The 17,637-nt window shown below is 33.0% G+C and overlaps 3 protein-coding genes across 4 annotated transcripts in view; all 3 read right to left on the bottom strand.

Moving 5' to 3' along the window:
* LOC130644336 (microtubule-associated protein 9-like) overlaps positions 1-15,003 on the bottom strand; it is a 28,078-nt gene extending 13,075 nt beyond the window's left edge. Inside the window, exon 1 of the mRNA XM_057449892.1 lies at positions 14,758-15,003. The gene's annotated coding sequence lies outside the window, so the exon portion shown is untranslated. The remainder of the gene's footprint in view (positions 1-14,757) is intronic.
* LOC130644335 (phosphoribosylformylglycinamidine synthase-like) lies at positions 954-7,892 on the bottom strand. Its single transcript, XM_057449891.1, has 11 exons — positions 6,882-7,892; positions 6,602-6,726; positions 6,399-6,527; positions 6,051-6,308; positions 5,407-5,637; positions 4,761-4,973; positions 4,014-4,141; positions 3,412-3,543; positions 2,969-3,199; positions 2,519-2,893; positions 954-2,444 (listed from the first exon to the last, which is right to left on the bottom strand). Exons 1-11 carry the CDS (start codon positions 7,697-7,699, stop codon positions 1,116-1,118), a joined length of 3,969 nt encoding a protein of 1,322 aa, XP_057305874.1. The 5' UTR covers positions 7,700-7,892; the 3' UTR covers positions 954-1,115.
* Positions 8,240-11,540, bottom strand: LOC130644341 (uncharacterized). 2 transcript variants are annotated; one of them, XM_057449903.1, is made up of 2 exons: positions 10,635-11,540; positions 8,240-10,542 (listed from the first exon to the last, which is right to left on the bottom strand). In XM_057449903.1, the coding sequence occupies exon 2, from the start codon at positions 8,823-8,825 to the stop codon at positions 8,277-8,279; it is 549 nt and encodes a 182-aa protein (XP_057305886.1). In that variant the 5' UTR covers positions 8,826-10,542; positions 10,635-11,540; the 3' UTR covers positions 8,240-8,276. The 2 variants fall into 2 exon arrangements, with proteins under 2 accessions (XP_057305886.1, XP_057305885.1); XM_057449902.1 differs by having other exon boundaries at positions 8,838-10,542.
* Positions 15,004-17,637: the final 2,634 nt, after the last annotated feature.

The following is a 17,637-nucleotide window of genomic DNA, read 5'->3' as shown; positions in this document are numbered from 1 at the left end:
CCACAGCACAAAGTAGGTACCTAAAAAAATTTTTATTCGTGGTCGACAGTAAAAGTATTAATTTCGCACCAAAGGCCATAAAATAATTCTTTCACCGACTTTTACAATATCCACCAAATATCACAAAAAGTTCTCCCAGTAAGTGTTTCTTTGGGTAAAATTCGCTGTCCAGTTCGTCTTTTCTCAACACAAGAAATTCAATTCTCAACAACCTCGTCCCTAGGACTTGTTAGGCTGTTTATATTTGGACGGCCTTTTACATTTAGGAGGCCCTTCTTCAGGGCGCCTAAATATAAAAAGCCTAACAAATGGACGAGCTTGAATTTATCAGTATGTTTAAACGCGTACGGAAAAAAAAGCCATAAAAATTTTTGTTAACTTTTGTCAAACTTAACAATTTTTTAATTAGCATTCAGCGGCCAACCTTACGTCATGTGTCCCTAAAAGAAAAAATGTAATTTTTTGTTTCAATTGAACAGTTACTGGTTCGCATGCTTTGCAATAGGTAAAAATATGTTTCAGAAGAATTTTGCGTCTCACCAATAAAGCTTTCGCAATTACGTATTATTTTTGCGTATTATAGATCACAACTCCGTCTTCGTATCATTCCCTATTTAAGTTTTATGAAACATGCACCATCGTTTGTTCTCAATTTCCATTTGCACTTTTCTGCTGGCAACTAAATAAGCACTTTCATTTTAAAGAAACTTGATGTGCGAACGAACACACCAACATCGGATTCGGTTAGGTTGAAACTTAACTTTAAAGCAGATTTTTTTAAAAAATTGTAAAGCCATCTTATAGACCTGTTTAGTTGGATTGCTGACAGTTCATCATATTTCATTTCAAATATTTCGCAATATACCAGTTCAAAGTACCCATAATCTCTCCCGTATGTAAACAACAAACGTGTTTTCAGTAAGAAATTTTGAGTAAGAAACAATACTACAAAATCTCGATATAAAAATTCTATTTGAAGTTTGCAAAGAATAGGAAAAAAATGAGCAAATAAGAATATCTCTAATATAAAAATTATAACCTTGAAAATTTAAAAAAATATGAACTGTAAGAAATTTTTAAAACATTTTTCATTTTTCTAAAAATATTTTTCTTTTTTATGTTCCTTTTTTATTTTCTGTACACCACTCGAATGCATTATGAAACATTTGTAACCATGGTGAAGCAGACGAATCAAATTTCTTGGGTAACCATGGCCACTGCCACATTAATGTGCATCTTTCAGGATGCGGCATCATTGCCAAGTGGCGACCATCTGACGAACATAATCCAGCAATACCGTTCAATGAGCCGTTCGGGTTTAATGGATACCGTTGCGTTACCTCACCAAGTTCATTTACATAACGAATGGGTGCTAAGTTGTTGCCCAGTAAATGCGCAAGATGCTCTTCAGATTGTGCTTGCATTCTTCCCTCTCCATGTGCCACCCAAACACCCATGACTGAGCCTTCCATCCCCTTTAACATGATGGACGGACTCTCCGTAATTTTAACATTAACAAAACGCGACTCAAAGCGTCCAGATAAATTATGGGTAAAACAAGTGGTCTGTTCCACCTCGCCGTCTTTTCCGCCGACCCAACCAAGTAAACTCATTAGTTGGCATCCATTACAAACACCTAAGCTGAATGTATCATCTCGTTGCCGAAACGCTTCCAACTGCTTTTGCGCTACTGCATTAAACCTACATGAAGCTGCCCAACCTTTCGCCGAACCGAACACATCCGCATAGCTAAATCCACCAACAAAAACCAGGCCCTGGAAAGCATTGAAATCAATGCATCCTCCACACAAATCTTGCATGTTAACATCAAACCCATTAAAGCCAGCCATGTACAAACTCGACGCCATTTCTCTGTCTCCGTTACTCCCCTCCTCTCTCAACACTGCTACTTTTGGACGGTATAATAAACTGTCTATCAGCACTGCGGGTTTTGGAACAAACGAAATCTGATAAACAGGCGCACGTCTATCTTTTAACCCGTCTTCTTCTTCTTTCACACATGCCGGATTGCATTGTAAATATTCTAATTGAAAACTTGTTTCTTCCCAAACGCTACGCAATAAACTAACCTTATCTCTGAGGATAGTTTTATCACATACCGTGAGAACGACCTCACCAGTTTCTGTAACGTGGCCTATTTTAAAGCATGGAACATGGCTGTCTTTTAATTTTACCAACACTGTATTAATATGCTTTTCAGAAACTTCGAGAATAGCACCAGGCTCTTCAGCAAATAACACATGCATGACATTGTCGTTTGATTTCATCATCATCTCATTGAGTTGCACGCTGAAACCTAGATTGCCTGCAAATGACATCTCGAGCAATGTTGTTACCAAACCTCCGTCTGATACATCGTGACCAGATTCCAACAATTCTTTGTCGACCAGTGATTGGATTGCATTAAATGAGCGAGCAAACAACTTTAAAATAAAAAAAATATGTGAAAACAAACAAAAAAGGTGAAGAGAACGATGAATGATAAAAATAAACTTACCTCACTATCGTCGATATCAGGTACATCATCTCCAATTTGATTAAACACTTGTGCTAAGGCTGACCCTCCGACCTTCCAGGATTCATTTCCTGACATTTTCACATAAATTAAAGAATTTCCAGAACACTTTAGATCAGGGGTTACGGTCTTTCTAATGTCAGGACAAGGTGCATATAACGACATAACAAGAGCCCCTGGAGCCTTCACAACATCTTTTTCTACACGAGCTGCCATACTCAAAGAATCCTTTCCCCCATCTACTGCAGCACCAAGGGAGGAGAGCAAATCCGACATGGCTTTACAGGCGTCAAACATACGAGCTCCTTCTCCATTTAGCTTAGCAGGCCACATCCAGTTTGCACTACATTTCACATCCTAGGATAAAGAGAAGTAGATTATTAAAAGCCACACATTTTTAGAAAACAAAACAATACACAGAAACCAACATACTCTAATATCTGTAATACTGGCGAACATCAAATTTGTAAAAGCCTCGGCAACCGTCAGTCTTGCACCTTTCTTTTCATCGACCAACATTTTAATAGGTTGTTCTCCGATGGACGTAGCAGCTCCAACAGTGTCAAAATGTGACAACGCCGTAACAGCAACATCAGCTAAAGGAGTGTGAAGTGGTCCAACACATTGTTGCTGTGCAATAAGGCCTGTTACTGAACGATCAACCTTAAAGAGAAAGGTGAATTAAATATCTTATCAAATTATGGACAGAAATTGATAGTTGATAGCGCCCACGTTAACATTGTCGGCGATGTGACTACAAGAACCGTTGTAAAGCTAACAAAGAGAAATTACTTTTTAATAGGTGTTTTAATAACTTGAAAACTTTTCAAACAAAATTTAACGGATGTGAGTTAAGCAACAAAGATAAAAAATACCTTGTTTGTTAGATATCTTTTGCTTGCCACCGATGGTAGTCTTAAAACTCTTTCCAACGCATCGCGCACAGTGAGAGCAGGCTGTAAACACACTGGCGAGAGTGCTTTCTTTATTCTGTTTAAATGGTAGGTCTAAAAAGATGATAAAGCATAACAATGAAAACGTCAGCTGTATAGATGCTACATCCAGATGTTGGACACATTAAAAAAACAACAACGTTTAAGCATAAAATTAGAAGTAACTACTTTATAAGCATTTGTTTTAAAATTCGCAGAACTTCTCAGCAACTTTGGTAGAAACAATATTTGACGGAAAGCAACAAATTGTTTTTGAAAATGTATTATTGGACTTACAATGTTGATGTTAACATTGCGGAACTTCTTTTTGTGTTGAATGAATTGTGATTATTTCGAAAACTGTTGCTACATTTTGTTTATACTTCGTAAAAAAAACTAAAGCACGCACATTTTTTTTAACAATTTAGATAAATTTATAATCGCCCAATTTTTAAGCACTCATCGCAGATTAAACACCCATGTATAAAATTAATTAGCACCCTGGGTGCTAATTTGAATTATGCGGTAGGAAATAAATGTTTTACTTTGGGAGGCATCTTTCCAAGAACAACATCAAGCGGCAAATCAACTGCTTTAGATATTATCATCTCCTTATCATAATTCTTTTCATCCTTACAACTTCTTGTGTCTTCTAATATGACTTTCCCATCACCTTAAAATAGAGCAGTTATTTTAAAAAAACTACGTCTTTTAAAAACAGCAATATGTTCGAAATTTTGTCACATGAGAAACAAAGAGATCAAATAGAACAAAACAACAACAGCTATGTAAGAAAAAAACAATATGTTAAAAACTCAATGTTACTGTATTCTACCATGTGGATCCAAAACTAATACTTGCCCTGAATTTTGAATGTTTGCCATTTTGCAGATGTCAAAAAATAGTCTCGTTTTAAATATCAAAAATTTCGGTGTAAAAACAATTGAAGAAAACAACTACAACAAATATCCAATCAAAATGTAAAGAAGTTATTTAAATCCAATCAAAATGTACAGAAGTTATTTAATTTCAATTTTACTGTCTTGACAATCAGACACAGAAGTACCATCTTTACTTTCGGAAACATTGTTAAAAAAAGCAAGAAGATCGACTGGAAATTCTGTTTAAATATACAATAAAAAAAGTAAAACATATAATCAAACATACCATCTTCAGAAAATAGAGTTGATTATAAAAATCTAATATTACCACACCCAGATATAAACTCTATGCGGTAGAAGTAAGCAACCTGGACTGTCACTTAAACAACGTCATTTAGTATAAGAAGTCACCTGTTATATCGCCCACAAATGACACCTCTACTTTTTCTCTTTCGCCAATCTTCTTCAAAATATCAACATTTTTCTCTTCGATTAAGATAGCATCACTTTCTTGGTATTCTGCACCCCATATCTCCAGCACCGATAATGTAGGATCAGCAAGTTGAAACTGGCTCACCTTGATCAATGCACCAGCAGGTTCACAAATCTCCTTTAACACATTTCCTAATCAGAATGTAGAAGATATTTATCCTCCAAGACATTTACTAATTAAAATGCAGATTTTTTTTATGAATTACAAACTGGAGGTCAAAACTCCTTTAAATTATTAAAAGGATGTCTTGAAAAAATAGATATTCAAGTGGATTTCTATCTTATACCAAAATTATATTCAGAATTATCAGATTGGTAAGTCATCATGGTAATTGAATTTTATCTTTAGCTTAACCTTGTTTTGATGACCTGGTGAATGAGATGAAACACAAAAGCTTTACAATTTGTTGCAACTTACTATAACTTTGAAGTTTTCAGCTAATTTTTGTTACATTTTCTATGATAATGTCACATATCAAAGAAAGTAAATTCAGAGATAGCAAATTAAAATTCAGAGGGATACTAAAGTGGAAAATGCAAATAAAATACAAACAACAAATAGTACCGTTTCCACCTGCACCTTGGTCATGTATACTACATATCGGATTGTTTTCTCGCATTTCGATACAAGCTCTGATAAGTCGATTTAATTTTTGTTCCATTTCAGCATCTCCACGTTGTACAGCACCAAAATCCAACTCCTCCGCGTTATCACCTTGAACTTGTATTGACGAAGCTGCTCCTCCACCAACACCAATACGATACACAGGACCTCCAACTTTCAAAACTTTCATACCTTAAAAAACACCAAAAATTCATATACAAACAAGTGACTTTAATCAAAACAGTGCAGAATGAATTAAAGAAAATAAATGTAAAAATTAATTGATAAGTTATTAACAAGGGTTTTTATTTATTTGAAATTCACTTTTGATGCTAGCACAACTTTAAACTTCAACCTCGACTGTCTAGGTTTTACTCTAGCTTCACAAAAGTAATAATACTCTGTAGTATTCCCTTACCAGTTTTCCTCTATTTCCTAACTGACTAAACCAATTCATTTTCTCACTTGTATAACCATAATAAGTAATTCTAGTTTAAAGTTTTAGCTGATCAGATAAAAAAACTGTCCTGAAAAATTGTAAGGTTTCAATTTAGGCCGTTTAGAAGATTTTGAATTTACTTCGGAACAAACTATTAAAAAATTACCAATTTGTGGATGCTTCTTCATTACGTGATCATTATCAATAGAACCAATGCCACCACTGAACATGATTGGTTTAATCCACTCCCTTCTTTCACCATCTGGTAGTAACATACCAAATGAACGAGCAAAACCACAAATAACAGGCTCACCAAACTTATTTCCATAATCTGAAGCACCATTACTTGCCTCTATTGCTACTTCTAAGGGCAACGCAAAATTGTGAGGATATTCAAAGTTCTCTTCCCAAGGCAAGTCATATCCTGAAATTAAAAAGCAAATTTCTTGAGTAAGAGCTACAGCAACTACCAACTAACAACATTGGTTCTTTGTTACTCATTTCTACTACTAACCAGAGATATGAAGATTTCCAAAGCAATATCCTGCAGTCCCAGCAACTACATGAGAACCTATACCAGCTGCGTGAGTGTCTCTAATTCTCCCACCTGTACCGGTGGTAGCACCCGGGAATGGAGCCACACCTGAAACAAACAATAAAAATAAGTTTCTGAAACAAAACAAAAAAACAAAGAATTGTTTTTCATGCATGATATACCAGTTGGAAAGTTATGAGTTTCAGCAGTTAATAAGATATGACGTAATATATTGCTCTTCTTGTATGAACTTGCTGATGTGGGGTCCTCAGGAATCAGTGTTGAAATTTTGTAGCCTTTAATGGCACTAAAAGAAAGAGTGCTTGAGTATGGAAGATGAACTCATATTGCAAATGAATTTATCTGAATTGAAATGATTAAAAAGCATGCATACACAACCAATCAAACTGATCAATTAGCAAACAAAAATGTTTTAAGAATATGAAAAACACTGTACACTACCTGCTATTGTCTGAAAATTTAATTATGTTATTGTCATTAGTTGTTTTCTGTGTCTCACATACTAATTCCATTAAACATTTATTCATTTCTTCACCATCAATTATCATTTTTCCTTTAAAAAACCAATGTCGACAATGTTCACTGTTTGATTGAGCAAGATCAAAACATTCCACATTTGTTGGGTTGCGTTTTAACTTGTTCTTAAATAAATTTGTATAATAGTCTAAATCCCATTTATCTAAAGCTAAACCCATTTTTGTGTTTGCACACTCCAGTGCCTTTTTTCCTTCATTCATAATGTTAATTTCATACACTTCCTCAGGATCTATATTGATGGAAAATGATTCTAGGCTTTTTTTGTATCTCATTTCTGTCATTTTATCATGAAGAAGTCCTGAAATGTCTCTTATAACTTTATCATATGATTTATTTATGTCACTTATTTTTAAGGCATACCGACGCGATAATTCTATTCTTGAAATCTGCTTCAAACCAATACCATGACAAATTGACACAGCATTAGTTGAAAACGAAGTAGCAAAGTTTAGCCTTGGACCAAATTCTAAGATACAATTGTTGCTATTCTCTAACCATGATTCTTCTGAAAGATTTCCCTCTTGAAAACATTCCGATAAAAGGAAAACCAATTTGTTTTTATCGGTTTCAGATAAAATTGAATTTATAGAAACATTGTAACATAATTCTGTTTCTACAGAAATATCAATCTCTTTGTGCAAAGCCTTTACCTTTGATATCAACAAGTCATCATTGTTAGTGGATAAACCAGGTTTTTTAAAATAATGCACAACTTTTTCCATCTTTATAATATAAAAAACAAAATATTGTTACAAAGAAAAATGTAGGATATTGTGCAAATCTAAAAAACAAACCAATTTAACAATAGAACACATAAGATGGGTATCATAGTTCAGCGAAATGATTTTTTTGTCTGCACAAACTTAGTGCAAAACAATAGTAAATAATGTTGCTTCACAAAACTCTAAACTCACAATAGTGTATCAAGTAACCTATCCTCTACGAAATTCAATGTGGAATGGCAATTCCCTCAACGTAAACATGGTGGCAACATGAATTTAAGGGCTGACAGAAAAACAGACACAATAGTGATGCACTGTAAAGATAAAACTCCAATTCATTACCACAAAGTGTTTTAAACAGAAATACTCTCACGATGGAAAAGAGTTACATACACACATGTTAGACATAACACTCAGCAAAAATCTACACTAATCACACTGATAAATCAGTATTGTTATTCTCCGACAACAACCCATTTGTGCAGTAAATTATCCATAAAAAACAACAAAAAAACAACAAAAAAACAACAAACAAGAAAGTTATTCAAGTAAAAATGTAATTATTTGATAGCAATGTTTACAAAGTATCGAAGTCATCCCTCATATCGTTATATTCCAATATATGCTGCTTAATCTTTGAGCTATCTACCCAAGTTACATAATCCTCCATATTTCTTACAACCAAGAAGGCAGGATCCTGAATAACTTCAGGACCTACGCGAACATGACCTTGCTCAATATACTTAACAGCATTCTTGATTTGTTCTGCCATTTTTAATCTCACCATAACAACTGGAAGTCTTCTCCTGCAAAATGCAGATGCAGTTACTTTGTTTACCAAGGAGAAATCTTTTGAATCTGTGATCAAACCCAAATTGTAAAGCTTTTGCAAAAGTTTGTATGTAGATTCGATTCTGACAGGATCTTTGGGATTCAACTCTCTAATTTTTGTTGAAAGTTGATGGATAGATCCACAAAGTTTGTTATATTTTGTATAGTCTTCTCTCTTTTGTATGTGGTATTTTCGAAGAATTTTGTTTTCTCTTAACACACTGTCACTTTTCCAGTCGATGAAATCAACTTTCTTCAGTAACTTTTGTTCATGATATTTGAGTTTGCGCACCATTTTGTATGTTAACTAAACAAAATTTTATTTACTTTATTTAAATTGTTAAAGTGTAACATAGATATCCAGGATATTAAAAAAGCTACTACGTAATATAAAACCTGTAATTACAGTTTAAAAATATAGTTTCCTAGCAACTGCAAAGCTAACACACAAACGCAAGCTTTGTTCTCCTGGTGTGACTGACAAAGAAAAAAATTAGTATCATCCGCCTACGGATCATTCACATATAAGGAAGCCTGCAGGGCAGCAAAACTGGTTTTCAATGAACCATTTCTTATTAAATTAACATATGTCCTAAATCACAATAAATATTTTTTATAAGTTGCTACGGGCATTTGCATTAATTTTCTTATTAGTGCCTAGTAAATCTCCTAAAATTACTATCAATGCGTTATTGCTTCCCAGAAAAAAATAAAGGCAAATAAACACAACATAACCTTTTTTTAGCTGAAATCAGGAAAAAACTGCCTTTGTCTTAATATTTTTGTCCGAGATTGTACATGAACTGCATCATTATAGATAAAGAAAACAAAATTTAAAAAAACAAAGAATTTCCTTGCTCATGTTGAAAATGTTCAAGGTTCGAATTAGAAAAATAAAGTCAGTTCATAAAAACTTCAGCACTCTGTAACGAAGTAATCCACCATCTAGATGTGGCCTGGGAACACCTTAGATCAATTACCATTTTTCTATCGCCGTTCTTCGTTCTTAAGTTTTTAAAATGCGATCTAAAAAAGCATTTTTATTGCCGGTTTCTGTTCTTAAATTTTAAAAATGTGATCTAAAAAAGCATTCTATCACCTTTCTTCGTTCTTAAATTTTAGAAACAGAATCTAAAAAAGCATTTCTATCGCCGTTCTTCGTTTTTAAACTTTAAAAATGCAATCTAAAGCAGCATTTCTATCGCCGTTCTTCGTTCTTAAACTTTAAAAAGACGATCGATTCACAATTTTATCTTTTTCTTTGCAAAGTGATTCGCAAAAATGCTATTTCGATTCGCAAATTGCGAATTGCGAGCTGCTAATTAGAACCCTGAAAAAGAGGAACATTCATCGAGAAATCGAAATTTACTAGTTCTTATAAAAAACATGTATATCATAATAGATGAATACAGACAAACCTGAAGAAACGGAACGAGGTTTAAACATAATCTGAGAGTACTTATATTATAAAACAGACGTAACCAAATAGCAACATTAAGTAAAATTAATGGTACACATTATATCTAAAAGCCTAAGGCTTGAAGTAAAGTTGAAATAGCTCGTTTATGAAATCCAGCTACAACTATAACACGCGTCCTTCCATTTACTACATAATACCCAGGACCTAATCTCCACCGAAGACATCCTTCCAAATCCTGAATATTTCCATCAATGTTGCGTAAGACAGTATAAACTAATCTTCCTCTGTGCTTACGATGAATGTCTATATCAAATCTGTTTCTCTTGTTTCTTTTGATGTTAAAAGATAGCTGTGGTGGAGGAACCATCCGATGAACCCAGCCAGTTGGTGAGTTTGCTATCTCTTCTAATCGCTCCAGTTTTATTGGATAAGATTTGTCATGTAAAACTATTGATTTTAAAACAGCATCTTCTCGAACCAGTACCGCATCAGAATTAGGAGGAGGTTGGTAAATAAATTTTGCAGGTTGAAACAGTATTCTTGCAGGATTAAATAAAATTCTTTTATATGCATTGACAGCAATATTCATATTCTGAAATAAATTGAAAACACATATCAAAAGTATATGTACTTTGTCATTTAAAAATTCCCACTGGATTATGCAGAATTTCCAGAAAAACAAACCTTATTAATCGTTATACAAACAAGCCTTGGTATATTGCCAATCAACGTCACAAATTTTGGCTGCTTGTGCATCAAAACTAAACATTGATTAGAGAGTGTTAAAGATGCACAAAATTTTAATGTGGGAAATATGATGGTTGAATTCCCAGAGACCTTTTTATAGTCTGACTACTAGTTTAGCATATTAGTCCAACGATCACACAGTATTCACATGATGGAACTTAAAATAAGCTTAATTGTCACTAACAGGGGTGACACTAATGTGCTACAGGGGTTGCCACATTATTGTGTTAAGCAATGATGTTGACAATAAATTTGACAACTAACATATGCAGATGGAGTTATTGTGGAAGACTGATAAATTTAAGAAGTACGAGAAACTTTAGAGGATACACATTGTAAGACCAAAAATTGAATTTAAAATAAGCAAGAGTGATTTGTTTTTTGTTTGTCTCACCCTCCAATTTGAATATAGATCAAACATCATTGGAATTAACTAAGAAGTCTAAAAAACAAGTTTGCTATAATAAGAAGATAGAATAATAAAAAAACTCAATATAGAAAAGTCTCCTAAAGGCATATTATCAGTAGTAAAGTGAAACTGTAAAAAATATTTAAATTTGGTAACTTTACAAGCTATTCAAAAGTAAATTTATAACAACCAACTTAATACATTCACAATAATGAAGCCCAAATAAAAATCTTTGAAGCCAAACATGTAAGAAAGAAAGTAGATTTTTTTAAAAAAAGACTTGATAAGTAAACTTTTTGTCCTCTATAACATTTAAAAATAACACTTTGTGTTAAGTTCCCTTATACAACACTAAACACTTCAAGTTCTAAATTTAATTCAAAATAAATGTGTATATGCACATTAGCTTTTATTAATGCACTTCTAACACAAATGTTTAAAATCCCAATTCCTTTAGCAATCTCTTGACTTGGTCTTTGTGATCACCTTTGATGTGAAGTTGGCTGGTAAGTTCATTTATCTGATAGTGAAGGTCATCACCTAATCTACTACGCACACACTTCTCAAGTTCTTTTAAGTCTCCACGAACTTTTCGTATAGTTGTAACAACTTTTGAACCACCTGATTTATAATTAACATACACTGGTAGATTGTTTGTTCTGGACCTGTCAATATCAAATGGTAACTCTGGTGGTGGGTTAGCTCGTTGGACCCACCCACTTGGAGATTTAGCTATTTCTTGTAACCGCTCTGGTTTAATTACATAAATATTCTCAGTAGAATAAAGTGAGGTGTACTTAATTCTTGGTAGTAACGATAAGCAGTTCTTAGACAACACTCGTAGCATTTTTATCAAACTACCTACAAAGTAAAAAGAAATAACAGATGTTATTATTATCAACAAAAATTATCTTAAGCAAGATTTGTATGTAGCATATGAACTACTTAAAATAAACGTAACAACATAATTTTGTTTTATAAGTATGTTGTTGCAGTGCCATTTTTATTTTTATTGGCTTGACTTTGTAAATGTTAGCCTTTGTAAATATTTACATTGGTACTTGGCATTTGCTGACATAATTATGCCAGCAAATGCCAAGTACTAACACATTTTTTTTTAATTAAGTACATCAGTACCATCGATACCAGTGGCAAAATTATCCGGCTGCAGTATACAAACGTTTAAGAAAAAACAGGATATAGTTTTTTGTGGGTACTGGAGGCAATGGTAGCCATATTTTATTATAAAAAATAGGGCCTAACTATTTGTTAACAGTAAAATCACACACAAGAAACCTGTAAGACTTGTGCAAACTTGTGCACAAAAAAGAAAAATATAACAAAAATACATATTTTTTTCTAGAGGGTAGCTACGTTGCCTGCCATGACAATGAAAGCTCTAAGCAAAAATTTATTTGACAAATATTTTAGATTCAACAACAAAAACAAAAACAGTATATAATGAATTGTGGTTAAATTAAATCACCATGGAAAACACTAATGCCAGCAATTATTAAAAATTTTTATGCAAAATTGTGGAAATTGCACTTTTTATAACATGCCATGACAGAGGGGGTCAACGAAAGATAGCACACCAAAATTAATCCAGGCCTGAATCTGTACTTATTTATAAATATCTAGATATTACTTTTCAGGATGCTCTTCAGAATACATAAAACCATTTTTGTGTACTCCTGTTGTTACAAGTAATTTTTTAATCTGGAAAGGAGCCATCCGCGAAAATTTGTCCCTGTGAAATTTTTGAATAATTGTATCTGCAAAATTTATATAAGAAGATTTTCGAAAAATTTCCATGGTTGGAATTTAGACTTCCACAAGCGTTCATACTTTTCCTTGTTGCCTCCCAGTTTTCCCATAAGAAAAAAAAAGAGTAAAAATTATGAGATAAATCTATCCATCTTTCAAAATAAACTACCTCTAGTCATCGATTACAAAAGTATCTACTTTTTCGCCTAGCTTGGTTTTCCCAGCTGATTTTGATCTTGTGTGGCAGCAATCAAAAATATTGTTCTAATGTCACAATCGCCTTTGAAAATTCATTTTTTGGAGATTTTTCCACATGACTTTGTGTGTATGTCCTGAGAGCTAATTTTGCGAATTTTGAGGGTAGAAAGTTGTTTTCAAAAATACTAAAAATAGTATGGTCTTCTATTTCATGGTATGTCGTTAAGGAGCTCAAGAAAATTATATCTATCATATTTATATAAGACCATCTCCGACCCTTTCATTTAATTGTACATCTTCATCACCTTCATGTAATTGCTCAGTACCTTCCTCTCTTCCCTCTGAACTTGTTACGCCTCTGTGACTTTTCTTCTTTGGAATTTCTAATGGCAAGAACAATTTCAAACACAGGAGTTTCCATGGATTTTGATTTTACTACATGGACATGCTCTTCCCAGTGAGATCTAAGTTTACCTGTGCCACCTAGTTGGCTCAAATTTCTTATTAAAACTCTATCTCCTTTATTTATCTCTTTACCATGTGTTTTTTTATTGTAGCTATTCCTTCTAGATCTTGAAGATTTTGATGCAATTCAAATTTCAGATTGTAAAGATTCTTTCCATTTCTTCACAAACTCTGAATAAGTTTCCTCATTCTTAATATCATCTAGATCAAACATTAGGTCGATGGGCCAACATGAATGTCGGCCAAACATTAAAAAAAAGGTGCAAAGCCAGTAGATTTTTGGCAATTCTTGCTTCCAATTGTGCTTGCTTTCTGATGGTAGGGTTTTCAGCATATTAATAAAAGTACGATTCATTCTCTTGACTTATTCATCACCCATTGGATGGTATGTGCTGTGGTTCATGAAGCTTTCACCCCTGACAATTCATGTATTCGTTTCAAAAAAGCATTGTTGAATTCTTTGCCTTGATCAAGATGAAGACGTTCTGGAAGACCAAATTTTAACACAAATTCGTTGAAGACTTTATCAGCAGCGCTTTTGCCTGTTTGCTTTTGGTTCCAAATGCTTGGGTAAATTTTGTAAAATGGTCGCAAATCATTAAAACATATTCTACATTTGTTGAGTTTGGGGTAATCGATTGGGATCATTTTGAAGGGTCTAGTAAAAATGATTGGAACTAGTGGAGCTCTATCAGCAATGTTTGGTTTCTTGTCTTTTATTCAGAGGCACTGCTTCTGTATAATAAAGGTAGTATCTTTTTCCATACAGGACCAATAAAATCTTTGTCTAGCCAATTCTAGGACTCTTTCTGAACTAAGATGAGACATTTTACTGTGTAACTCTTTATACACTGTGGTGTCCATGATTGATTATATTTCAAACTAATACACCATCTTTAATTTGGAATTTCTTGAAGTCTTTGATCATTATTCTTGTTTTTCGTTGGAATTTATTTGATGTTGTAGATTTTGTATCAGCTTTAACAGCATCGTATATAATTTTTAAGACTGTGTCCTTGGCTTGAGCAGATACAAGGTCAGCTTTCTTGACCAGGTCTGTGGTAATACCAAGGTCAGGCCATTTCGTGAGAGGCGTGCGATCGCACGCGCACGCCCCCACACACGTGCAGATTTGTTTAGGCGTGCGATTCATCGCACACGCAAAACGTTGCTGTAATTAAAAATTATTGTATTTATAACAAGAACATTTATTAAATAAACCTTAAAAATAAACGATCATTCTTTTACTGAACTCTAAAAATAAACAATTATTCTTTTACTGAACTCACAATAGATCGCACAATTTAATTGCTACCATTTACCAGCTACCAGGCTATATTAAGGCTTTGCGAGTTTTATTTTAATGATTTTATAAAAAAATGCAACAGTATTTTAATCTTTGTAAGGTCGCCTTTTGAAGAATTTAAAAGAAATTCAGCATTATTTAAGTTAAAATAACTAAAAGATAATATCATTAATAAGAAAAAAAAACTTCTTTAATAACGAAATATTCTTTTAGATAATAATTTTTATGATTCATCGAAGGTTTATTAAATATTATTATTAGCGGCCGTTCGACTTTCCGTAATGTAATTTAATTTAAATATCTGTTTGCCCCACAAGTAATAACAAAGTTTAATTAACGAGTCTGCTTACGACTTCTTCGTATTCGGGTTGAAATTCCTTGCCGTACATTGTTGGAACTTGCACTTTGTATGTTCCTTACGCCAAAACAGCAGCCCCTGTGTGGTGTACAGGGGTAAAGAAAATGTTTTTGTAAAAAATTTTTTTTTGATCGCATGCGCATCGCACGCACAGAATTTTTGAGGCGTGTGATCTACCGCACGCCTGCCTAAATTCTTACGATATGGCCAGCAAGGTTATTGATGTTTGTGCATATTTCATTATCAGGTGTAATGATAAAATATAGATAGCTGCAGATAAAATTGAAGAAGTGTCAGAAAATTCTATACAATTTGTGCAGGTAATTACAATATAATCAAAATTAACTTGATTTGCCCTTACGATATTTTATAGTAAACTGGTAATTTGCCAAGTCTGATATCCATTTTTAACCTTTGGTATGGACCTTTGCTGTTGTCATGACATAAGTTACAGGATTATTATCCGTATATAGTTCAAACAGGGGTCCATAACCAAGATAATCTTTAAAACGTTGGGTGATTGCCCATTTTAAAGTTAAAAACTCCAGTTTTCCACTGTGAAAATGGTAATTCTTTTCACTTTAGGTTAGGTAACAGGAAGCATAACAAAAAACTTTCATCCTACCCTCCTGTTTTTGATATAATACAGCACCCAAACCTTTCTGAGAAGCATCATAGTGTACAATAAAAGGAAGATTGAAATCAAGAAATTCCATGACTGCAGGTGATTGTAAAATTGTTACCATTATGTCTAAAACATCTTGGTGTTCACCAGTCCAAATTATTTTACATTTTAAATTCTTTCCACCTTTGTCTTGTTTATTTACACTTGTGAGTAGATCATATAACGGTTTGACTTTTCTCGCATAGTCTTTGATAAAACCACAGTAATAACCTAAGAAGCCCAGTAAACTCCTCAGATCTCCAACTATAGATGGTGGATTTTGAAGTTTATCAATATCTTCCTTAGATGCTGGATCTGCTTGATACCCATATGAACTGATGACACATCCTAGATATACAACTTTTCGTTTAAAGAAAATACATTTGTTTGCTTTAAACTTAATTCCCTTTTCCTTCATTCATTGAAGGACAGATCTGACATTTTGAAGATGTTCCTCAATAGTTCTACCATAACATAATACATCATCTAGATAATGCAGAACCAACAATATATCTTAAACCCTCAAGACATTCATTAATGTAACGTTGTAACACAGGTGGACCATAGGTTAAACCAAAAGGGATACTTAGGGGTTGTCTACAAATTTCGTATGATATTTTATACGTACGAATTTAATTGCTTTTAATTCGTATAAAAATCGTATACAATTCGTATAGTGTTAAATAGTTATACGATTTTTAAAAATCTAATACGAATTTTATACGATTTTCATACGAATTGTCATACGAATTATATTTTCTTTCATACGAATTGTCATTCGAATTATATTCTCTTTTATACGAATTTTCATACGAATTATATTTCGTTTTTAAACTTTTAAAATGTGATCTAAAAAAACATTTCTATCGCCGTTTTTCGTTTTTCAACTTTAAAATGCGATCTAAAAAAACATTTCTATCGCCGTTTATCGTTTTTAAACTTTTAAAATGCGATCTAAAGAAACATTTCTATCGCCGTTTTTCGTTTTTCAACTTTTAACATGCGATCTAAAACACATTTCTATCGCTGTTTTTCGTTTTTAAACTTTTAAAATGCGATCTAGAAAAACATTTCTATCGCCGTTTGTCGTTTTTAAACTTTTAAAATGCGATCTAAAAAAACATTTCTATCGCCGTTTTTTCGTTTTAAAACTTTTAAAATGCGATCTACAAAAACATTTCTATCGCCGTTTTTCGTTTTTCAACTTTTAAAATGCGATCTAAAAAAACATTTCTATCGCCGTTTTTCGTTTTTCAACTTTTAAAATGCGATCTAAAAAAACATTTCTATCGCCGTTTTTCGTTTTTCAACTTTTAAAATGCGATCTAAAAAAACATTTCTATCGCCGTTTTTCGTTTTTAAACTTTTAACATGCGATCTAAAAAACATTTCTATCGCTGTTTTTCGTTTTTAAACTTTTAAAATGCGATCTAGAAAAACATTTCTATCGCCGTTTGTCGTTTTTAAACTTTTAACATGCAATCTAAAAAACATTTCTATCGCCGTTTGTCGTTTTTAAACTTTTAAAATGCGATCTAAAAAAACATTTCTATCGCCGTTTTTCGTTTTAAAACTTTTAAAATGCGATCTAAAAAAATATTTTATTTTGAAACTCATATACGAATTTAATACAATGTCAAACGATTTTCTTTTTTTTAAAACCATACGCATCTAATTAAAATCTCATACGAATTTTTTGTTAAACTCGTACGAATTTAACTCGTACGAATTTAACTCAGACGAATTTAACTCAGACGAATTTAACTCAGACGA

Source organism: Hydractinia symbiolongicarpus, chromosome 5 (genome assembly GCF_029227915.1).
Source record: "Hydractinia symbiolongicarpus strain clone_291-10 chromosome 5, HSymV2.1, whole genome shotgun sequence".
Classification (NCBI taxonomy): domain Eukaryota; kingdom Metazoa; phylum Cnidaria; class Hydrozoa; order Anthoathecata; family Hydractiniidae; genus Hydractinia; species Hydractinia symbiolongicarpus.
The sequence above is the reverse complement of the archived record's forward strand: the minus strand, read 5'-3'. Positions and strand labels throughout refer to the sequence as shown.

Bases quoted from the DNA above. Each gene is read 5' to 3' on its own strand.
- LOC130644335 (XM_057449891.1), bottom strand. From the start codon at position 7,699: ATGGAAAAAGTTGTGCATTATTTTAAAAAACCTGGTTTATCCACTAAC. The intron at 4,142-4,760 runs GTGACTTCTTAT...CTCTATTTTAAG, and splicing joins ATTTGTGGGCGATATAACAG to GTGATGGGAAAGTCATATTA. The intron at 2,894-2,968 runs GTATGTTGGTTT...TCTTTATCCTAG, and splicing joins CCAGTATTACAGATATTAGA to GATGTGAAATGTAGTGCAAA.
- LOC130644341 (XM_057449902.1), bottom strand. From the start codon at position 10,706: ATGCACAAGCAGCCAAAATTTGTGACGTTGATTGGCAATATACCAAGG. The intron at 10,543-10,634 runs GTTTGTTTTTCT...AATTTATTTCAG, and splicing joins TTTGTATAACGATTAATAAG to AATATGAATATTGCTGTCAA.